The following is a 19184-nucleotide window of genomic DNA, read 5'->3' as shown; positions in this document are numbered from 1 at the left end:
CCCATTGCCTTGAACGTTATGATGTGCCAAGTGCTCACCCAGGTACTTTTTAAAGGATGTGAGGCAACCTGCCTCCACCACCCTCCCAGACAGTGCACTCCACACTGTCACCTCCCTCTGAGTAAAAAAACTTTCAATGCTTCCTTGTCTAATTACTCCTTCCAAAGTGTGTCACCTCACACTTTTCAGCGTTAAATCCATCTGCCACTTATCTGCCCATTTGACCATCCCGGCTATATCTTCCTGTAGCCCAAGACACCCAAACTCACTGTTAACCATCCAGCCAATCTTTGTGTCATCCGCAAACGTATTAATCCTACCCCCCACATAGTCATCTATGTTGTTTATATTAATGACAAATAATAGGGGATGCAGCACAGATCCCTGTGGTATGCCACTGGACATTGGCTTCCAGTTACTAAAGCATCCTTCTGTCATCACCCTCTGTCTCCTACAACTAAGCCAATTTTGAATCCACTTTACAGAATATACTTATAGAATATTTTGGGATTTTCCCTACTTTTACCAGCCAGAGCTTTCTCATATCCCCTCTTGGCTCTCCTAATTGCTTTCTTAAGCTCCACCCTGCACTCTCTGTACTCCACTAATGCCTCCGCTGATTTGCTCCCCTTGTACCTCCTTAAAGCCTTTCTTGGCCTTCTCATCGTATCCTCGTATCTCTGGTCATCCATGTTTCTCTGGGCTTGTTACTCCTTCCTATCACGCTAAAGGGAATCTGTTGTGCCTGTACCCTCCCCATTTCCTTTTTGAATGCCCCCCACTGCTCCTCTGTAGATTTCCAAACAAGTAGCTGTTCCCAGTCTACTTTGGCCAGATTTTGCCTTATTTTACTAAAATCAACTCTCCCGCAATCCATAACATTTTTTTGCAACTTATCTATTTCTTTGTCCATAACAAGCTTAAATTGTACCATGTTGTGGTCGCTATCACTAAAAATTCTCCCCCACCACCACCTCAGCCAACTGTCCGGCTTCATTCCCCAGAATTAGGTCCAGCACTGCGCCATTCCTTGCTGCACCCTCTACATATTGACCTAAAAAGTTCTCCTGTACATTCCATCCAAGCCCTTAACATAATGTCAATCCCAATTAATGTTGGGAAAGTTGAAATTACCTAATATAATTACCCTATTGTTACACCGCCGCAAATTGTGAGCATACTTGCTCCTCAATTTCCTGCAGACTATCTGGGGGTCTATAATCCTTGAAGCTATCTAACCTTGTGAAAATAAACATTGGGAAATTGACCACAGAGATCAGAGAACCTGAGCTGTCAATCAAGCAATGTTTTCTCTGGGACACAGCTGTTTCAACAAAAGTATTGGATATCTGGGCTCTCAATCAAGCATGAGAGTTCATTGGTTTATGCTCTGTAGAGCGGGTCAATGGGCATGGAAGTGTCATAGCTTGGCATTGGGCGCATGAGTGGCCATAGCAGAAAAGTGGAAGGTCATAGCTTGGCATGGGGGCACGAGGGGCGATGGAATGGGTGGGAGGCAGAGCTTGACATGGGGGGAGGGCATGACGAGGACCTTCTGAATCTTTCATGCAGGTTAGGATTCATGACTCCTCTGAAGGGCAGTGAACCACAACTCTTTAACATCTGGCCTGACTCCATGAAAATTGAGGAGGAGCAGGGCATGCCTGTCTCCGCATGGACCAGCCATGTTGGGAGGCCAGGTCCGGGCTTTTGACAGGGGTTCCCCTGCACCCTTAAAAGGTCACTCCCAACAATCAGACAGCCTGGGAATAGGGGTTGGAATCCTGGAATCGGGACATGCACACCATTTTTAAAGAGTATCTAAGTAATACCAAAAATCCAGGCCAAAGTGCTTGAGAAAGGGAGATATGGAAGTTACTTCTAAACTGATTGCGAGCACTTAAATATCATGTGTAAAAGTACCATTTAGAACCACCAAGCATGGGTCTAGTTGTTTCTGAAATTGGAATTGATAAAATAAATTGATATAAGTTGCTATTCCAAATACCCAAAGGGAAATTTAGCTTATGTTTAAGGGGATAATCAAATTTAAATGCTTTATTTTAAAATAAAGCTAATGGAAAAAAGTCTAGGTGCTTTCTGGGTATCAAAAAAAGAGAGAGTTTGTTTTGGAAAGAAATAATTTGAACACTAATAAAACCTCCCAGACCAGCAACACTGCTATTTGAATTTGGGATCATTTAGAAATGCAAAAAAAAAAGAAAATCAGGCAAAATTTAGCAGGTTACTTTTCAGAAAATAAAATGTCATCTAAAACAAAGAACAAAAGAAACAAAATCTGTTAATAACTGGGACCAACATGGGGATGGTTGATTCCTGTTTTAAAGATAATATTTGACTATTGTATTGGACAGTAAAGTTTCTCCAGGATTCATGAATGAGATAGGATGGTGTCTATTGTACATATAAAATTATATGAGGAAGAGATTGGGGGGTAGGAGATCTAATTAGGAAAAAAGACACATCATCAAATAAGAATTGGAATAACTCAAGTTGCATGTAGTTCAATGGAATATATCAATCTGGTAATGACACAGATTGTAGTAATATGAAAGCGTAGATGAGATCATTAAGTTCATAGCTTTCTCTTGGAAATGTCTGTGTCCTTGCCTATGGACCTTTTCAGCGAGCTGAATTTGATAGTCTGGCCACTAACCGAGATATCAAGACCATGCATGGAGAGATGAACAAAGATCTTCAGACAGGCACCCCCAACCCCTTGATCTCTTGAGAAGATTATCTGAAGGTCAAGATGGAAATCTGTGACATGATATTAGGATACTGGTGAGAGTGTGCAGTTGTGGTTTCTTATATGTGAAGTAACCAAATGCAGGCGTGCATGGTGAAGCTGCATTAAAGAATGGGTTCCAGACATGCTCAGCTCCTTGACAAATAGCACGATCAAGAATGGTTATGTCATCTGTAGAGTAACAAAACATTTTGAAGTGACACATAAAGCATAGAGAAACTGACTTTAAGACAACCAAGATGGCCATGTTCAGAGGGAGTAAAGGTGAGAAGAATTTTGTGCTGGGACAATTGAAGGTTAGGGAAAAATACTTAATAAAAAATATCCACAAAATTGGATACAGGTGAAGGGAGGGCTGGGGTATCTTTTCAGTCTATGCATAATCTGTTGCTTTAATTGCAAGCATTTTTATGATAATAGTCAAGAAATTAACTCCACTTCCACAGAAGGATAAGAATATCATTGAGTAAGGTGATCTACAGATGGGGAAATGCCAATCCAAATCGATAGTAATCAGGTCATTATAGAGGCTTTACTATGCTATCTATGGCATGTAATCAGGAAATTAGGGAAATTAGTTTGTAGTTTAGGAATATCTAGGTTGGCTAAAAATCAGTTGTGAGGCGTCAATAAGGATAGTTCCTTCTCAAACAGAAGAATTGAAAGAAATTGTACTTTTCATAATATAGAATTCTTGTGGAATTAATACGAATAGCATGAAGCCACCTGGCAGAGAAATTATTTAATTACATTGGAGAGACCAAACGTAAACTGGGTGACCGCTTTGCAGAACACCTGTGGTCTGTCCGCAAGAATGACCCAAACCTCCCTGTCACTTGCCATTTTAACACTCCACCCTGCTCTCTTGCCCACATGTCTGTCCTTGGCTTGCTGCATTGTTCCAGTGAAGCCCAACGCAAACTGGAGGAACAACACCTCATCTTCCAACTAGGCACTTTACAGCCTTCCGGACTGAATATTGAATTCAACAACTTTAGGTCGTGAGCTCCCTCCCCCATCCCCACCCCCTTTCTGTTTCCCCCTTCCTTTTTTTTTCCAATAAATTATATAGATTTTTCTTTTCCCACCTATTTCCATTATTTTTAAATACCTTAAAAGCTTTTATGCTCTCCCCACCCCCACTAGAGCTATACCTTGAGTGCCCTACCATCCATTCTGAATTAGCACATTCGTTTAGATAATATCACCAACTTTAACACCTATGTGTTCTTTTGTTCTATTGTTGTTGACATCTTTTGATGATCTGCTTCTTTCACTGCTTGTTTGTCCCTACAACCACACCCCCCCTCCACTTCTCTCTCTCCGCACCCACCCCCCCCCCAACCGCCCACACACCTTAAACCAGCTTACATTTCAACTCTTTCTTGGACTCGAGCTCACTTCTGTCGAATGGTCATGAGGACTCGAAACGTCAACTCTTTTCTTCTCCGCCGATGCTGCCAGACCTGCTGAGTTTTTCCAGGTAATTCTGTTTTTGTTTGAGAAATTATTTCTCTTCTCTTTCTGGAAAAACACAGACAATACATAAATATTTGAGGTCTCCTGGCTACGGTTTCTGTGTTGACATTTCTAAGACAATAGAACAGTATTTTGTACTCTCCTATCTATATAAATGTCTAGTAAAGGCTAACAACTGCCCCCTAGCATGAAGGTAAACTAAATGGTGACCTTGGGTTTTGAATTGATGGACAGGAGGTGATGACAGCTTGGATAGGCTACCTGTTCTGCGGTCATTAGCCAGAGCTATTTGAACAAGCGATTGACATAGGGTAAACATAGAAATCCTCCTCTTCCTTCAGGTACCATGCCCTAAGAAGGTATTGGCTACCATGGACTTCCATTGGATTGGTCAATGATTGTGCTTCACAAAGTACTACAGTGGTTTGCTGTTGCCTTCTGCATGAATGGAGAGATGTGACTATTGTGGGGTGTGCGTAAAAAGCTACTGACAAGTTTAAATATTGGTTAAATGTTCAAGATGATGGCCAAGAAGTGAGGTCCATGGGCTGGTAGGATGCAATAAAATAATATAAAGTAAGAAAGCATAGAGCAAGTTCTAATAGTACTGGGAAAGAGTCTCCAACTGTCCGAGAAAGAGATCTTAACAGTGGTTGTCCTGAAGGACATCAAAGTGCAAGTAGAGGCTATGGCTTGAAAGAGTGCTACAGAACATTCTTTAGATGGGGCAAGAAGTAGAAGTCCTCATGATCATGAAGATTTGGCAGCTGCCAATAAACTAGAGGGTAAATTAACAAGAGAGGCAAAACTAAAGGGAGAATTATATAGTTGGATGGAATTTGGAGTTTATTCTGAAATATCTGTTAGGGACACCAGCCTTGTCATGTGCATGAACGGTCACTCGACCTGAAACATTAACTCTGTTCCTCTCCTCAGATGTTGCCTGACCTGAATTTTCCCAGCATTTTTCGTTTTTATTTCAGATTTCCAGCATCTGCAGTATTTTGCTTTTGTTTTCGCACACAGGAAAATGGCTGCTGGAGCCTAATCACTTCAGCTCCAGGACATGCTGTAGGAATTCCTCAGGGTAGTGTCTGAGGCCCAAGCACTTCAGTGGCTCCATTAATGACCTTCCCTCCAACATAAAGTCAGAAGTGGGAATGCTCATTGATGATTGCATAGTGTTTAGTTCCATTTGAAACTCCCCAGATAATACACGCAGCAAGATTTCAACAACACTTAAGCTTCGGCTATAGTAGCACTTTTACCACACAAGTACCAGGTAATGACCATCTTTAACAAGGTTAAGTGTAACCACCTTCCCCATGACATACAATGGCATTACCATCATTGACTCCCTCACAATCAACATCCTGGAGGTTATCTTTGACTATTAACTGGGACAGCCATATAAATATGATGTTTACAAGAGCAGTTAAAAGTCTTTGTGTCCTGTAACAAGTGATTCACCTCCTGACTGCCCAAAGCCTATTCACATCTACAAGGCACAAGACAGGGATGTGATGAAATACTCTACACTTGCCAGGATGAGTGCAACTCCAATAACAATCAAGAAGCTTGACACCACTTGATTGACATCCTGCCCACCACCTTAAACAATCAATCCCTCTACCTCCAGTGCATAGTGGTAGCAATCTGTACAAGGTGTACCATAGTAATTTGCTATGACTTATTCGACAGCACCTTCCAAACCAGTGACCTCTACACTAGAAGTTTCAGACGAATGGACCCTTGTAGAAGCCTGCACATGACATTAATGTGGGGACCTTGGGCGCCAGCATTGTCCACACACTCTTGACAGGTTCCTCCATAAGAGCTAAATTCTGAAAGATGTCCGGTCGCGGTAAAACCGGAGGCAAAGGGCGCGCCAAGGCCAAGACTCGCTCCTCCAGAGCCTGGCTCCAGTTCCCCGTCGGACGTATCCACCGGCTACTGCGCAAGGGCCACTATGCCGAGCGGGTCGGGGCCGGAGACCCCGTCTACCTGGACGCCGTCCTCGAGTACCTGACGGACAAGATCCTCGAGCTGGCCGGCAACGCGGCCCGGGACAACAAGAAGACCCGCATCATCCCTCGCCACCGGCAGCTCGCCTTCCTCAACGACGAGGAGCTGGGCGGGGTCACCATAGCCCAGGATGGGGTCCTGCCCAACATCCAGGTGTGCTGCTGCCCAAGAAAACCGGGCAGCCCGGCAAGTTTTACGCCTGAAGGGGAGACACCGGGAACAGATCAAATCCACAAACCACACTCTTGACAGGTTGGTGATCAGAATTTGGTGACGTGTGGAGCCACGCTAACCTGGACCACCTTGCCGCCACATCCTATTTCCAATTTATATAGTCCCAAGCATAGAGGAGGGAAACTAATGGTTTATCTCTAGCCAACCTATTGATTTTTTGTGTAGTTGGCACTTTATCGCTGTTTGGGAGCTGTCTGTTGTGTAAGGGACTGTTACACAGCTGGTCGCTCGGGCCCCGAGGAGGGACTAAGTTTTAACTCCCTGCTCTTTCTGTTAAATGTAAACAGGCTTCACCACCCGCCACCTACCACATGACAAGGTTTCAACAAGGGAAAGTATAGTTAGGCAGAGAAAGACAACTGCAAATCTCACAAAGGTCGAAGTTATTTTAAGACAAAACAAAAACAGAATTACCTGGAAAAACTCAGCAGGTCTGGCAGCATCGGCGGAGAAGAAAAGAGTTGACGTTTCGAGTCCTCATGACCCTTCGACAGAACTTCTTTTCTTCTCCGCCGATGCTGCCAGACCTGCTGAGTTTTTCCAGGTAATTCTGTTTTTGTTTTGGATTTCCAGCATCCGCAGTTTTTTTGTTTTTATTTTTGTTGTTATTTTAAGACAGTTTGGAGTTCATTCAGCAAGTTGCTGAGATCTAACAAACTGCAACAACTCCTGTCGCCAGTTTACGGTGCAGGATGTCGATTGTAAGTGTTTTCCCTTTGGATACCGTCACCCTGGTTTTGTTTGGGGTTCTGACCATTATCCTCTTCGTGTATTTTAACACCGGTTCTAAATCTCATGGAATCGACAACATTCCTCCGGGTCCCGCTCCTCTCCCAGTGATTGGCAACCTGCACATGTTGGATCTGAAGAAGCTGCACAAATCTTTGATGGAGGTAAGAGGGAACCAGATTCTTACAGTAAACGGGAAACCTGTTTGTTACCTCTGTTTAGCGCCTCGAGAATATCACTTCTGCCCCAAAGGCATGAACGCAAATTGTTGACACACTGATAACCAACCAGATAGTAGCTGGTTTCTCCCCAGAGGCAATGCTGGTAAATTGTCATCATGTTGGGCAGGGAAAGAAACTGGTTGTAGTGTTGTTCCCTGTATTCCTACACCTCTCCACCACTTTGGCTGTTTGCCAAATGGACATAAGTGTATAACACCGAAGGAACAGTAGCATTTCCAGTGCAGTTGAGGTGTCAGTGTCTTTACTGCTAACCATGATCAACGAGATATCAATTGAAAGATAATATGAAGACCACCACAACCACGCCCCTTAAAGAGACACTAATAATAAAACATAACAAAAGTTGAAAAGAAACTTTAATTAGAATGTCTTGGGAGCGGGTGATGATACGCTTCTGTCCTGATGGTGTCCACGAGTTCCAGAAGCCTCAAAGTGGGCATTATGTGTACCATCACCAGGGGCACTCTGGTGCAGCACAGCCCTATGATATGGAGCACCATCTTCTATATCAGCCTCATTGGATGTAGGCATGCTATTTCGTACAACTTGTAGAGCAAGAGAGAGAGGGCAAAAAGTCACTGAGGGTGTTGCATTGTGTTTGGGTGATGTGTCTGCCATAGTTGAATAGCTGAAGGTACGTGGCGGCTGCAAGCGGTGGGTTTGAGCTGGCATCTTTGTGAAGTGTGGGAGGGTGAGGTGGAATTTATGTGAATGTTAGTCATAATCCTGAGAGCTAATGAGAAAATGCACTGTACCGCATTGAGCAGTGTGAGAGGTGTGGTGAATAGGAGAAGTTATATGAAGATACATTCACTAACCTTAGCCACACAGAGGAGGCCATTAAATTCTTCCAGCACTGAAGCCAGGTTCTCAGGGTCTGACTCCAGGCATTGACCTCCCTTGCTACCTACACCTATACCCTTTGGAGGATTTGCATCCTTCCCCTACCCCTCCATGGCAACATGGCCTCTCTCCTCTATTCAGTAGATGACTAATGCTTCCAGTAGTATATTAGTAAAGCTGGCAGGTATTGCTCAGCCCTGGTGTTTCATTTCTTTTCTACAGAATTGCAACAATAGCAGCCTCCTGTGATTCAGTGCAGCGTCCTGCTAAGAGGGAGAGATTGCCTGTAAGTGCAAGAGTCTAGTTGCAACATGTGCTAGCCTCATACAGTCTTCAGAAAGATTCAAAAGCCTTTGAGTGAAGAAATTTCTCCTTCTCTTGGTCCTGAATGTCTGACCACTTATTCTGAGACTGCAGCCCTGTGTTCTTGATTTTGCAGCCAGGGGAAACATTTTCTCATCAGCTACCCTGTTGAACACCGTAAGATTTTGTATATGATTAACGTGGGTCACCTCTCATTCTTTGAAACTCCAGGGCATATCTGATTAGTTTAATCAATCCCATAAAACTGCCCCCTCTCCCAGGAATCACACCCCACACCCAGAAATGGGAGCAGGTGAATTTTTAGCCCTAAAAGTGCTATTGGAAGGAAATGCAGAGATAGTTTGACATTTAAATTCTTTCCTTCAACATACTTCCAGACCTACCTGTGACAGAAAACCAATCAATTTGTGATGCGTCCTTCTGTCCTGGGACTAGTTAATAATCTCAGGAGTTTACAGACAACAACTATCACTTGGCCACACAGAGGACTGAATTAGTGACTTTAAAGGATAAGCAGGTGAGATGCACAGCGCAATAATAGACCAGATCCCATGTAATCTATGGAAACATCACAAGTGATGTAGTAGTCATCATCAAATATTTTGACTGAAATAAATATTGAATTGTTCTGACATATTTTGGTATCTGATAGCTTAATTGTATAGATGTATATTATTGAGAGAAGCAACACAAAATATGCTGTGTAAAAATTTGACTTCATTGGTCATGCAAATCTGTTCCTTTTGTTCTAGCTATCTGAGAAGTACGGCACAGTTTTCAGCATCAAGCTAGGACCCAGAAATGTGGTGGTGCTGACCGGCTATGAGGCAGTGAAGGATGCACTTGTCAACCATGCAGAGGATTCAGTGAAAGAGCACATATCCCAATATTTGAGACGACTATAAAGGGATATGGTAATTCTCACTTTTAACTTCATTATTGTAAAATCTATCAGTTAAATTCTAATTGCATTCTGTCCTGGTTCAGGTAACTAATAATTTTCAGAGTTTAGCCAAAGTTGATTTTTCTAAAGAATTTTGAAAGATAAAAATGACCCTCTGAATAAGATTTATATTGGCACTATTTCAAAGAAGAGCAAGGGACTTATTGCTAGTGTTCTGGTCAATATTTATCCTTCAGTCAACATCACTAAAATACAGATTATATGGCCTTTGTCATATTATTTGTGGAAGCTTGCTGTGCGAAGATGGGCTACCACCCTTTCCATGTTACAGTGGTGACTGGATCTCAAAAGCACCCTATTGACTGTAAAGCATTTGGGACATACAGAGGCTGTTAAAGACCCTATAGAAATGCAAACCTTCCTCAGTCCACTGCTTTCTGTTTCCCTCACCAGCCATTCCATGGATTCTTGGAGGAAGGTTGTCAATTAATGCTGAGTATTACAAGAGCCACAGTGATTACTTCTTTCTAATGTGTTGAATTGTAGGTATTATTTTTGGTCATGGGGAGTCATGGAAGCAAATGCGAAGGTTCACCTTAACCACGTTACGAGATTTTGGAATGGGCAAAAAATCCATTGAAGACAACATAATTGAGGAAACTGATTTTCTGATAAAAATGATTGATTCATATAAAGGTGAGTTTGTGTGAGTAGTGAACAGAAATATCAGTGTTTCTTTTCTCTGCGTGCTTGTAATTATTTATAAATGCAGATAAGCATGAAAAAAATCACAGAAATCAATATTACAGAAAGAGGACATTTGGTCTATTGTGACCCTGCTAGCCTTCTGCTAGAACATTCCAAAGTAATCCCACTTATTGCTGGGTGCCCATAGCACTGTCCCTTCCTCTGATGTGAATCAAGGGTTTTTCCCACTACTGATGTGACCAACTGTTTTTTTAGTTTCTAGTTTATCCGACTCTCAATTCCTGTCCTCCATTCTAGCCAGAGTCTTTGCTATCTCCTCTCTACCTTCCTTTAACAGCCTAGGGAACAAGCTCAGTGTCTTACCAGATGAGAATTACAATTGTGATTTGCTATAAAGGATCAGCGCTAAATTGTCTGTGATTTTTCCTTTTTTTGCAGGCCAAGCCTTTAATCCAACCATCAAACTGAACGCTGCTGTGGCCAACATAATTTGCTCTATAGTTTTGGGGGATAGATTTGATTATGAGGATAAAACGTTTATCAGTTTAGTAAAGAGAGTGAACGAAAACATTCAACTTAGTGGTTCGACTATGGTCCAGGTAAATCGAATTTTGCATTAGCGACAGAAATACAATCCAGAAAAGAACTCTTGGAACTAACAGTAGTTGGAATGAAGTCTCGGGGAGTCTGCGGTGCAAAATATTAATGAAGTTTCTTTTTTTTATGTGGCTGGTTAATTTAGAGAAGAACATTCGTCACAATTTTGAGTTACATCCTATTTAATCATCTAATTTAATATGGAGGGTAAAAAACTCAGCATTTTCCAGACAAAAATTCTCTTAAGCTACTTGCTGCAGAAATGCACCTTAATAACTTAACAGGAGGTTATTCTGTCAGCTGTGTTTTGAGAACTTTTGGATATAGAACCAGGACAGGAAAGTAGTTTTTGTGATAGCGATCAGCCAGGTTATAATTTAATGGGAGATCTGGCAGAAGGGATTGAATGGCCTACTGTTCCTGTGTTGCTATTTTAAAAAATGGAATGTTGCAAATCTGAACTCAAAAGCAACAGGTTGGAAATGATCTACTGAAGACACATGTCAACATTTTGTTCTAGAGCTGTTTGATAGGATGATCACTAATGAATGCACATTTTGGGCACTTTAATGCGGCAGCTGCATAATATTTAATATTCTACTGGAGTGCTGTTTTTGGCTGAAGGAGAGTGCTTCAGTTGGAGTTTGGTGACTGAGGGAGTTTAAGGGTTAAATTCCATCTAAAGCCTAGTCTCTCTCTAGTTTAGCAATTAACTAACAGTTGCTGTTCGGGTTGGAAAAAAGTGAGTTTTAATCCAGCCTTAAAGCAGGGCTCATTCAGGTTCTGCTTGCAGCTGCAACTAGTTATCTGGATAACTGGCGTAATCAGGTTTTCCAAGGCTAGGTTCAGTGAGTATAAATGTAGGCTATCTCATAGTGCTGACTTTGTCTGCACTGGAGTGCTGTTTTTGGCTGCATTAGGGTGCTTCAGTTGGAATTTGGTGACTGAGGGAGTTCGGAGAGGAAGCTGTTATTTTCCTTTTCTACCTTTCCTCAAAGGAGAGTGGTGGGCTTGGTAAGTATGATTTGGTGATTAAAGTATAAAAGTAAAATATTTTTAAACAAGTTGCCATACTTGAATTCAACTGTAGTGCCAGGAATAAGGGAAATCTAGGGCCAATATAATAAATTAATGTAAATAATCCAAAGTAGAATAAAGTTAACATAAGGGAAGTAGAGTTGAGACATGGCAGGGCAGCTCAGTCAAGTTGAATGTGTGTCCTGTAATATGTGCAAAGTCATGGACGCTACCAGTGCACTAGATGATCACATGTGCAGGAAGTGTTGCCAGCTGCTGGAACTTGAGCTCTGGGTTTCAGAGCTCAAGCAGAGGCTGGAGTCTCTGAGGCACATCCGGGACGCCGAGAGTTAGGTGGATAGCACGTTCAGAGTGGTGGTCACACCGCAACTTAAGGGCCTGATGACAGAGAGGGAATAGGTGACCACCAGGCAGTCCAAGAGAAGTAGGCAGGTAATGCAGGAGTCCCCTGGGATCCCACTTACAAATTGGTTTTCCCTTTTGGAAGCTGTTGAGGGAGCTGGTTCTTCAGATGAGCGCAGTCAGAGCCAGGTTTGTGGCATCACATATGTCTCAGCTTTATGGAAGGGGAGGAAAAATAAAGAAGATCAATGTTGATAAGGGATTAATCAGTTAGGGAAACAGACAGATGTTCCTGTGGCCGTAGATGTGACTCGAGGATGGTTTATTGCCTCCCTGGTGCCAGGGGCAAGGATTTCACAGAGCGGCTGCAGGACATTTTTTCGGGGGTGGGTTAAGGCACGCCCAGCGTGACGCGCAGCCGGAAGCGCTCAGCGCTCCCTGTGTGGGCGAGGGGAGGAGGGAGAGTCAGGGCCTGCGTTTTCCACGCATGTGTGCAAAAGAGCACAGAAATCTCCCTAAGGCACGGAGCGGCCTCAAGGAGTTCAATTTCATTGTGAAAACCTGAAAATAAGATTTGAAAAAATTTATTCAGACATGTCCCCTCATGTGACAGTGTTTATGGATTTTATTAAAAATTTTTCATTTAATTTATAAAACCTTCATGAAACCTCATCCCGCCGTGGATGACGTTCCATGAAAAATGCGAAGGCCGCCTGTGCTCTTTGCCTGCCCCCCAACCTTAAGGTTGGACAGGCAACCCTGAGAATCAATTTTATGAGTTAATTAATGGTCTTAACAGGCCTTTGACAGTTCTGTCAACGCGCTGCCGACTCCACTGAGTGCCCGCTGAACTGCGGAGCAAAAATGATGCATGGTGACATCAGGACACACGGCTGTCGTCTCCGCGCGTCATATTACATGTTGGTGAGCGGACCCGCCCCCACACGCTGACCAGAAGGTTCAGCCCATGATGATGGCGATACGCGAGACCTGGCTCAAAGAAGGGCAGAACTGGGTGTTAAATATTTCTGGGTCCAAGGTGTTCAGAAAAGATAGGAAAGGATGAAAATGAGGTGGGGTGTCGGTATTGGTTAAGGAGAGCATTGCAGCGCTGGAGAAAGAGGATGTCCCAGAGAGTTCAAGGACAGAATCAATTTGGCTAGAAATAAGGAACAAAAAAGTTGCAATTACATTGCTCGGTGTAGTCTATAGACCGCCAACTAATGAGAAGGACGTAGAAGAACAAATCTGCAGGGAAATTAGAGAGAGATGCCAGCATTATAGAGTAGTTGTAATGGGGAACTTAATTACCCGAATGTAAACTGGGACAGTGGTATTGTAAAGGGCTGAGAGGGGTAAAAGTTCCTACATTGTGTTCAGGAAAGTTTTCTACAGCAGCATGTGTCCAATCCAACAAGATGGATGCACTGTTGAGCCTGGTTCTTGGAAATGAGGTGGGCCAAGTAGCTCAAGTGTCAGTGCAGAATCATTTAGGATCATTGTATTGTATGTTTTAGGATGATGATAGAAAAGGATGACAGGCAATCCAGAGTAAAAATAATTAGCTGGGCGAGAGCTGACTTTGGTGTGGCAAGAACGGAGCTGGGCCAGATGGGCTGGAATGAAAGATTGGCGGGAAAAACTGTAGCTGAACAATGGGCTACCTTCAAAAAAGAATTGGTTTGGGCACAGTGAAAGAAAATTTCATCAAAAGGGAAAGGTAGGGAAACAAACCCAGAGCTCCTTGGATAAAAAGGGGAATAGAAATTAGGATAAAGAAGAAAAAGTGTGCTTATGACAGGTGTCGAGTAGAAAATACAATTGAAAACCAAGAGGAATACAGAAGGTTGTGAGGGTAGGTGAAAAAGCATATTAGAGAAGCAAAGATGGATTATGAGAAAAGACTGGCAGCCAACATAAAGTCTTCTATAGGCATATAAATAGTAAAAGGGTAGTAAAAGGAGGACTAGGGCCGAGTTGGGACCTAAAAGGGAATTTACACATTGATGAAGGGGCCATGGCTGAGGTATTAATTGAATACTTTGCATCCGTCTTTACCAAGGAGGTAGATGCTTTCCAGGCAATGCTGCCAGATGAGGAAACTCTGTCACTAGAAGAGTTCAAAATTGCTAAGGAGGAAGTGTGGAATAGACTGTCGGTACTTAAAGTTGACAAGGCACCGGGGCGAGATGAGATGCATCCAAGTATATTGAAGGGAGCGAGAGTAGAAATTGCAGGGGCACTGGCAATAATCTTTCAGTCTTCCGTAGATTCAGGGGTGATGCCAGAGGACTGGAAAATTGCAAATATTATGATAAAAGTAAAAAACTGCAGATGCTGGAAATCCAAAACAAAAACAAAAATAAAAATACCTGGAAAAACTCAGCAGGTCTGACAGCATCTGTGGAGAGGAACACAGTTAACGTTTCGAGTCTGAATGACTCTTCAACAAAACTAAGGAACAATAGAAGAGGTGAAATATAAGCTGGTTTAAGGGGGGGATGGGACATGTAGAGCTGGATAGAGGGCTAGTAATATGTGGAGATAGCCAGAAGATGTCATAGACAAAAGGACAAAGAGGTGTTGATGATGGTGATATTAGTTAAGAAATATACTAGTAGGCGACACGAAGCGTAGAAAGCAGGACGAGCAAGGCACAGATAGCCCTAGTGGGGATGGGATGGGGACAAGGGATCGAAATAGTCTAAAAGGTAGAGATAAAACAATGGATGGAAATACATTTAAAAATAATGGAAATAATTGGGAAAAGAAAAATCTATATAAATTATTGGAAAAAAGGGGGATCGCAAAGGAGGTAAGGATGGAGGAGAGAGTTCATGATCTAAAATTGCTGATCTCAATGTTCAGTCCGGAAGGCTGTAAAGTGCCTAGTTCGAAGATGAGGTGCTGTTCCTCCAGTTTGTGTTGAGCTTCACTGGAACAATGCAGCAGGCCAAGGATGGACGGGCAGGAGAGCAGGTTGGAGTGTTGAAATGGCAAGCGACAGGAAGGTCTAGGTCATGCTTGCGGACAGACCAAAGGTTTTCCGCAAAGCGGTCACCCAGTCTGTGTTAGGTCTCTCCAATGTAGAGGAAACCGCATTGGGAGCAATGAACGCTGTAGACTAAATTGAGGGAAGTGCAAGTGAAATGCTGCTTCACTTGAACGGCGTGTTTGGGCCCTTGGACGGTGAGAAGAGGGGAAGCAAAGGCGCAGGTGTTGCACCTTCTGCGGTTGCATGAGAAGGTGACATGGGAGGGGGTTGAGGTGTAGGGGGTGATGGAGGAGTGGACCAAGGTGTCCCAGAGGGAACGAACCCTGCGGAATTCCGCAGTAAGGGGTGAAGGGAAGATGTGTTTGGTGGTGGCATCATGCTGGAGTTGGCAGAAATGGCGGAGGAATTCCGTAGGGATCGTTCCCTCTGGGACACCCTGGTCCAGTCCTCCATCGCCCCCTACACCTCAACCCCCTCCCACCGCACCTTCTCATGCAACCGCAGAAGGTGCAACACTTGCCCCTTTACTTCCCCTCTCCTCACCGTCCAAGGGCCCTAACACTCCTTTCAAGTGAAGCAGCGTTTCACTTGCACTTCCCTCAACTTAGTCTACTGCATTCGCTGCTCCCAATGCAGTTTCCTCTGCATTGGAGAGACCAAACGCAGACTGGGTGACCACTTTGCAGAACACCTTTGGTCTGTCCGCAAGCATGACCCAGACCTCCCTGTTGCTTGCCATTTCAACACTCCACCCTGCTCTCCTGCCCATCCATCCTTGGCCTGCTGCAATATTCCAGTGAAGCTCAACGCAAACTGCAGGAACAGCACCTCATCTTCAAATAGGCACTTTACAGCCTTCCGGACTGAATATTGAGATCAACAATTTTAGACCATGAACTCTCTCCTCCATCGCCACCTCCTTTGCGATCCCCCTTTTTTCCAATAATTTATATAGATTTTTCTTTTCCCAATTATTTCCATTATTTTTAAATGTATTTCCATCTATTGTTTTATCTCTACCTTTTAGCCTATTTCAATCCCTTCCCCCCCACCCCATCCCCACTAGCGCTATCTGTGCCTTGCTCGTCCTGCTTTCTACGCTTAACATCACCTACTCGCACATTTCTTAGCAAATATCACCACCATCAACACCTCTTTGTCCTTTTATCTATGACATCTTTTGGCTAGCTCCACCTATCACTGGCCCTCTATCCAGCTCTACTTGTCCCACCCCGCCTTAAACCACCTTATATTTCACCTCTCTTCTATTTTTCCTTAGTTGTGTTGACCACATGCACTCAAAACATTAACTGTGTTCCTCTCCGCAGATGCTGTCAGACCTGCTGAGTTTTTCCAGCTATTTTTATTTTTGTTTTTGTGTTGCAAATATTATCCCTTGTTCAAAAAAAGATTGTAAAGATAAGCCTAGCAATTACAGACCAGTCACTTTAGCTTCAGTGGTGGGCAAGATTCTAGAAACAATTATTCTGGATAGAATTAGTAGCCACATGCAAAAATATGGGTTGATAAAGAAGACCCAGCATGGATTTCTAAAGGGGAAATAGTTTAACTAACTTGCTGGAGCTTTATGAAGAAGTAACAGAAAAGGTTGATGAGGGTAATGCTGTTGATATGGTGTACATGGACTTTCAAAAGGCTTTTGATAAAATGTCACACAACAGACTTGGGAGAAAAAGTTATTGCTCATGGAATAAAATGTGCGGTAGTAATATGGATACAAAATTGTTTGAAAAATAGGAAGCCGAGAGATGGTCAATGGATAATTTTCTGGCTGGAGGAATGTTTGTAGCGGAGTTCCCCAGGGGTCAGTACTGGGACCCTTGCTTTTTCTGGTCTATGTTAATGATCTAGATCTTGATGTGCAGGGGACAATTTGAATGTCTGCAGATAATTCGAAGTTTAGGAGTGTTCTAAAGTGCAAGGAGGATAGTGTAGAACTTCAAAAGGACACAGACAAGTTGGTGGAGTGGGCAGATAGGTGGCAGATGAAGTTCAATGTGGAGCAGAGTGAGGTGATGCATTTTGGTAGGAAGAACATGGACAGAAAACACTAAATAAGGGGTGAAATTTTGAAGAGTTTGCAGGAGCAGAAAGACCAGAGTGCATATATGCATAGATCATTGAAGGATTATGGCAGGACTGGTGAAGAGAGCAGTTAATAAAGCATTAATAAGCCTTTTCTGTTACCTCTTCAAAAAGCTCCAGCAAGCTAGTTAATCAATTTCCTCTTTAGAAATCCATGCTGGTTCTTCTTTATCCTCCCATATTTTTCCATGTGGCTACTAATTCTATCCAGAATAATTGTTTCTAGAATATTGCCCACACAGAAGAGGTCTGTAATTGCTGGGCTTATCTTTACAATCCTAGGCTTTATTAATAGGGTCGTAGAGTACAAGAGCAGGGAGGTTATGCTGAATTTATATAAGACAATTGTTGGACCTCAGCTGGAGTATTGTGTACAGTTCTGGGTCCCACATTATAAGAAGGATGTGAACACATTGGAGAGAATGCAGAAGAGGTTTCCAACAATGGTTCCAGGGATGAGAAACTTCAGCAATGAGGATAGATTGGAGAGGTTGGACTATTCCCCCTTGGAGAGAAGAATGCTAAGATGAGACTTGATAGAAATGCTCAAAATCATGAGGGGCCTGGACAGAGTAGATAGGGAGAAGCTGTTCCCGTTCGTCAAAGGATCAAGAACAAGAGAGCACAGATTTAAAGTGATTCGCAAAAGAAGCAAATGTGATGTGAGAAAAAACTTTTCCACACAGCGCATGGTTGGGGTCTGGAATTTACTGCCTGTCATTAGAAGATTATTTAAATAGAAACAATGTGCAGGGGTACGGGGAAAAGTCAGGGGAATGGCACTATGTCATAATGCTCATCTGGAGAGCCACCATAGACAGGATGAGACAAATGACCTCCTTCTGTGCTGTTAAAATTCTGTGATTTATTTATTGCAGTTTTCTAATTACAGAATACTGACGTGAGGAGATTATTGGTTTTCTTTGAGATTAACATATAAATCATCACTTTATTTCTCTTCTATAGATGTACAATGCATTTCCCTTCTTGGGATTCCTTCCTGGATATCTTTCTCAATTATTCTCCAACTCCAAGCAGAATACTGCTTTCTTCAAGAACCTCTTCAATGAAAACTATCGGGAACCAAATGCGAATGACCTGAGGAGTTTTATTGAGGCGTTCATGTTGAGACAACAGCAGGTAGAAACTCCATTCTCCTCTTAAGAAGTACTGTAGATTTTCTATAGGGTAGGTTTGTTTTTTTGGCGGGAGAAAAGGCAACTTTGTTCAACTGGCATAACATGATGGGCTGAATGGCCACCTGTGGTGTAAATGTACGATTCCATGTAATTGGTTTGAAAAGAGTCACACTTTTAAAAAGAAAGAGCTGTCATTTGCATTGTGCCTTTCAGAAACCCAGAATGACCCAAACCACATTATAGCCAATTAAAAGCTTTTGAAGTGCAGTCATTGTTTGTGATGTGGATTCAACCAATATCACTAAAGGAGATTACCTAGTCATTACCACATTGCAAGTTGTGGGTATTTGCCTTGCTCAAAGTGACTGCCTGTTTCCAACATTATAACAGTGACTGCACTCAGAAAGCACTTTATTAGCTGTAAAATGCTTTGGGACATCCTAAGGACATGAAAGGCAATGGAAGTGCACCAGGGAGAACTCCTCTTCTTTTCCTTGTAATGCATCCACCTGGGAGAACAGACTGGTCCTTGTTTTAACATCTTATCTGAAAGTGACACCTCTGACAGTGCAGCATCCCCTCAGTACCACATTGGGGTAATCCCACTGCTGCCTCTTATTCCTGGCCCCTTTTCTGTGCTGCATTCCCCTGTAATCAATATTTCAGGTTAATGATGTATCACATGCCGTATTCTACAGATTCCAATCCC

General features: G+C 42.9%; 1 protein-coding gene across 1 annotated transcript in view; it reads left to right on the top strand.

The window, feature by feature from the left end:
- The window catches only part of LOC121288347, a 44871-nt gene that overhangs the window by 20563 nt on the left and 5124 nt on the right, over nt 1-19184 (top strand). Inside the window, 7 exon segments of the mRNA XM_041206901.1 lie at nt 6101-6429; nt 7188-7401; nt 9399-9504; nt 9507-9560; nt 10097-10246; nt 10697-10857; nt 18303-18476. Of these exon segments, the coding sequence (XP_041062835.1) occupies nt 6101-6429; nt 7188-7401; nt 9399-9504; nt 9507-9560; nt 10097-10246; nt 10697-10857; nt 18303-18476 (1188 nt within the window).

Source organism: Carcharodon carcharias, chromosome 15 (assembly GCF_017639515.1).
Source record: "Carcharodon carcharias isolate sCarCar2 chromosome 15, sCarCar2.pri, whole genome shotgun sequence".
Classification (NCBI taxonomy): domain Eukaryota; kingdom Metazoa; phylum Chordata; class Chondrichthyes; order Lamniformes; family Lamnidae; genus Carcharodon; species Carcharodon carcharias.
The sequence above is the reverse complement of the archived record's forward strand: the minus strand, read 5'-3'. Positions and strand labels throughout refer to the sequence as shown.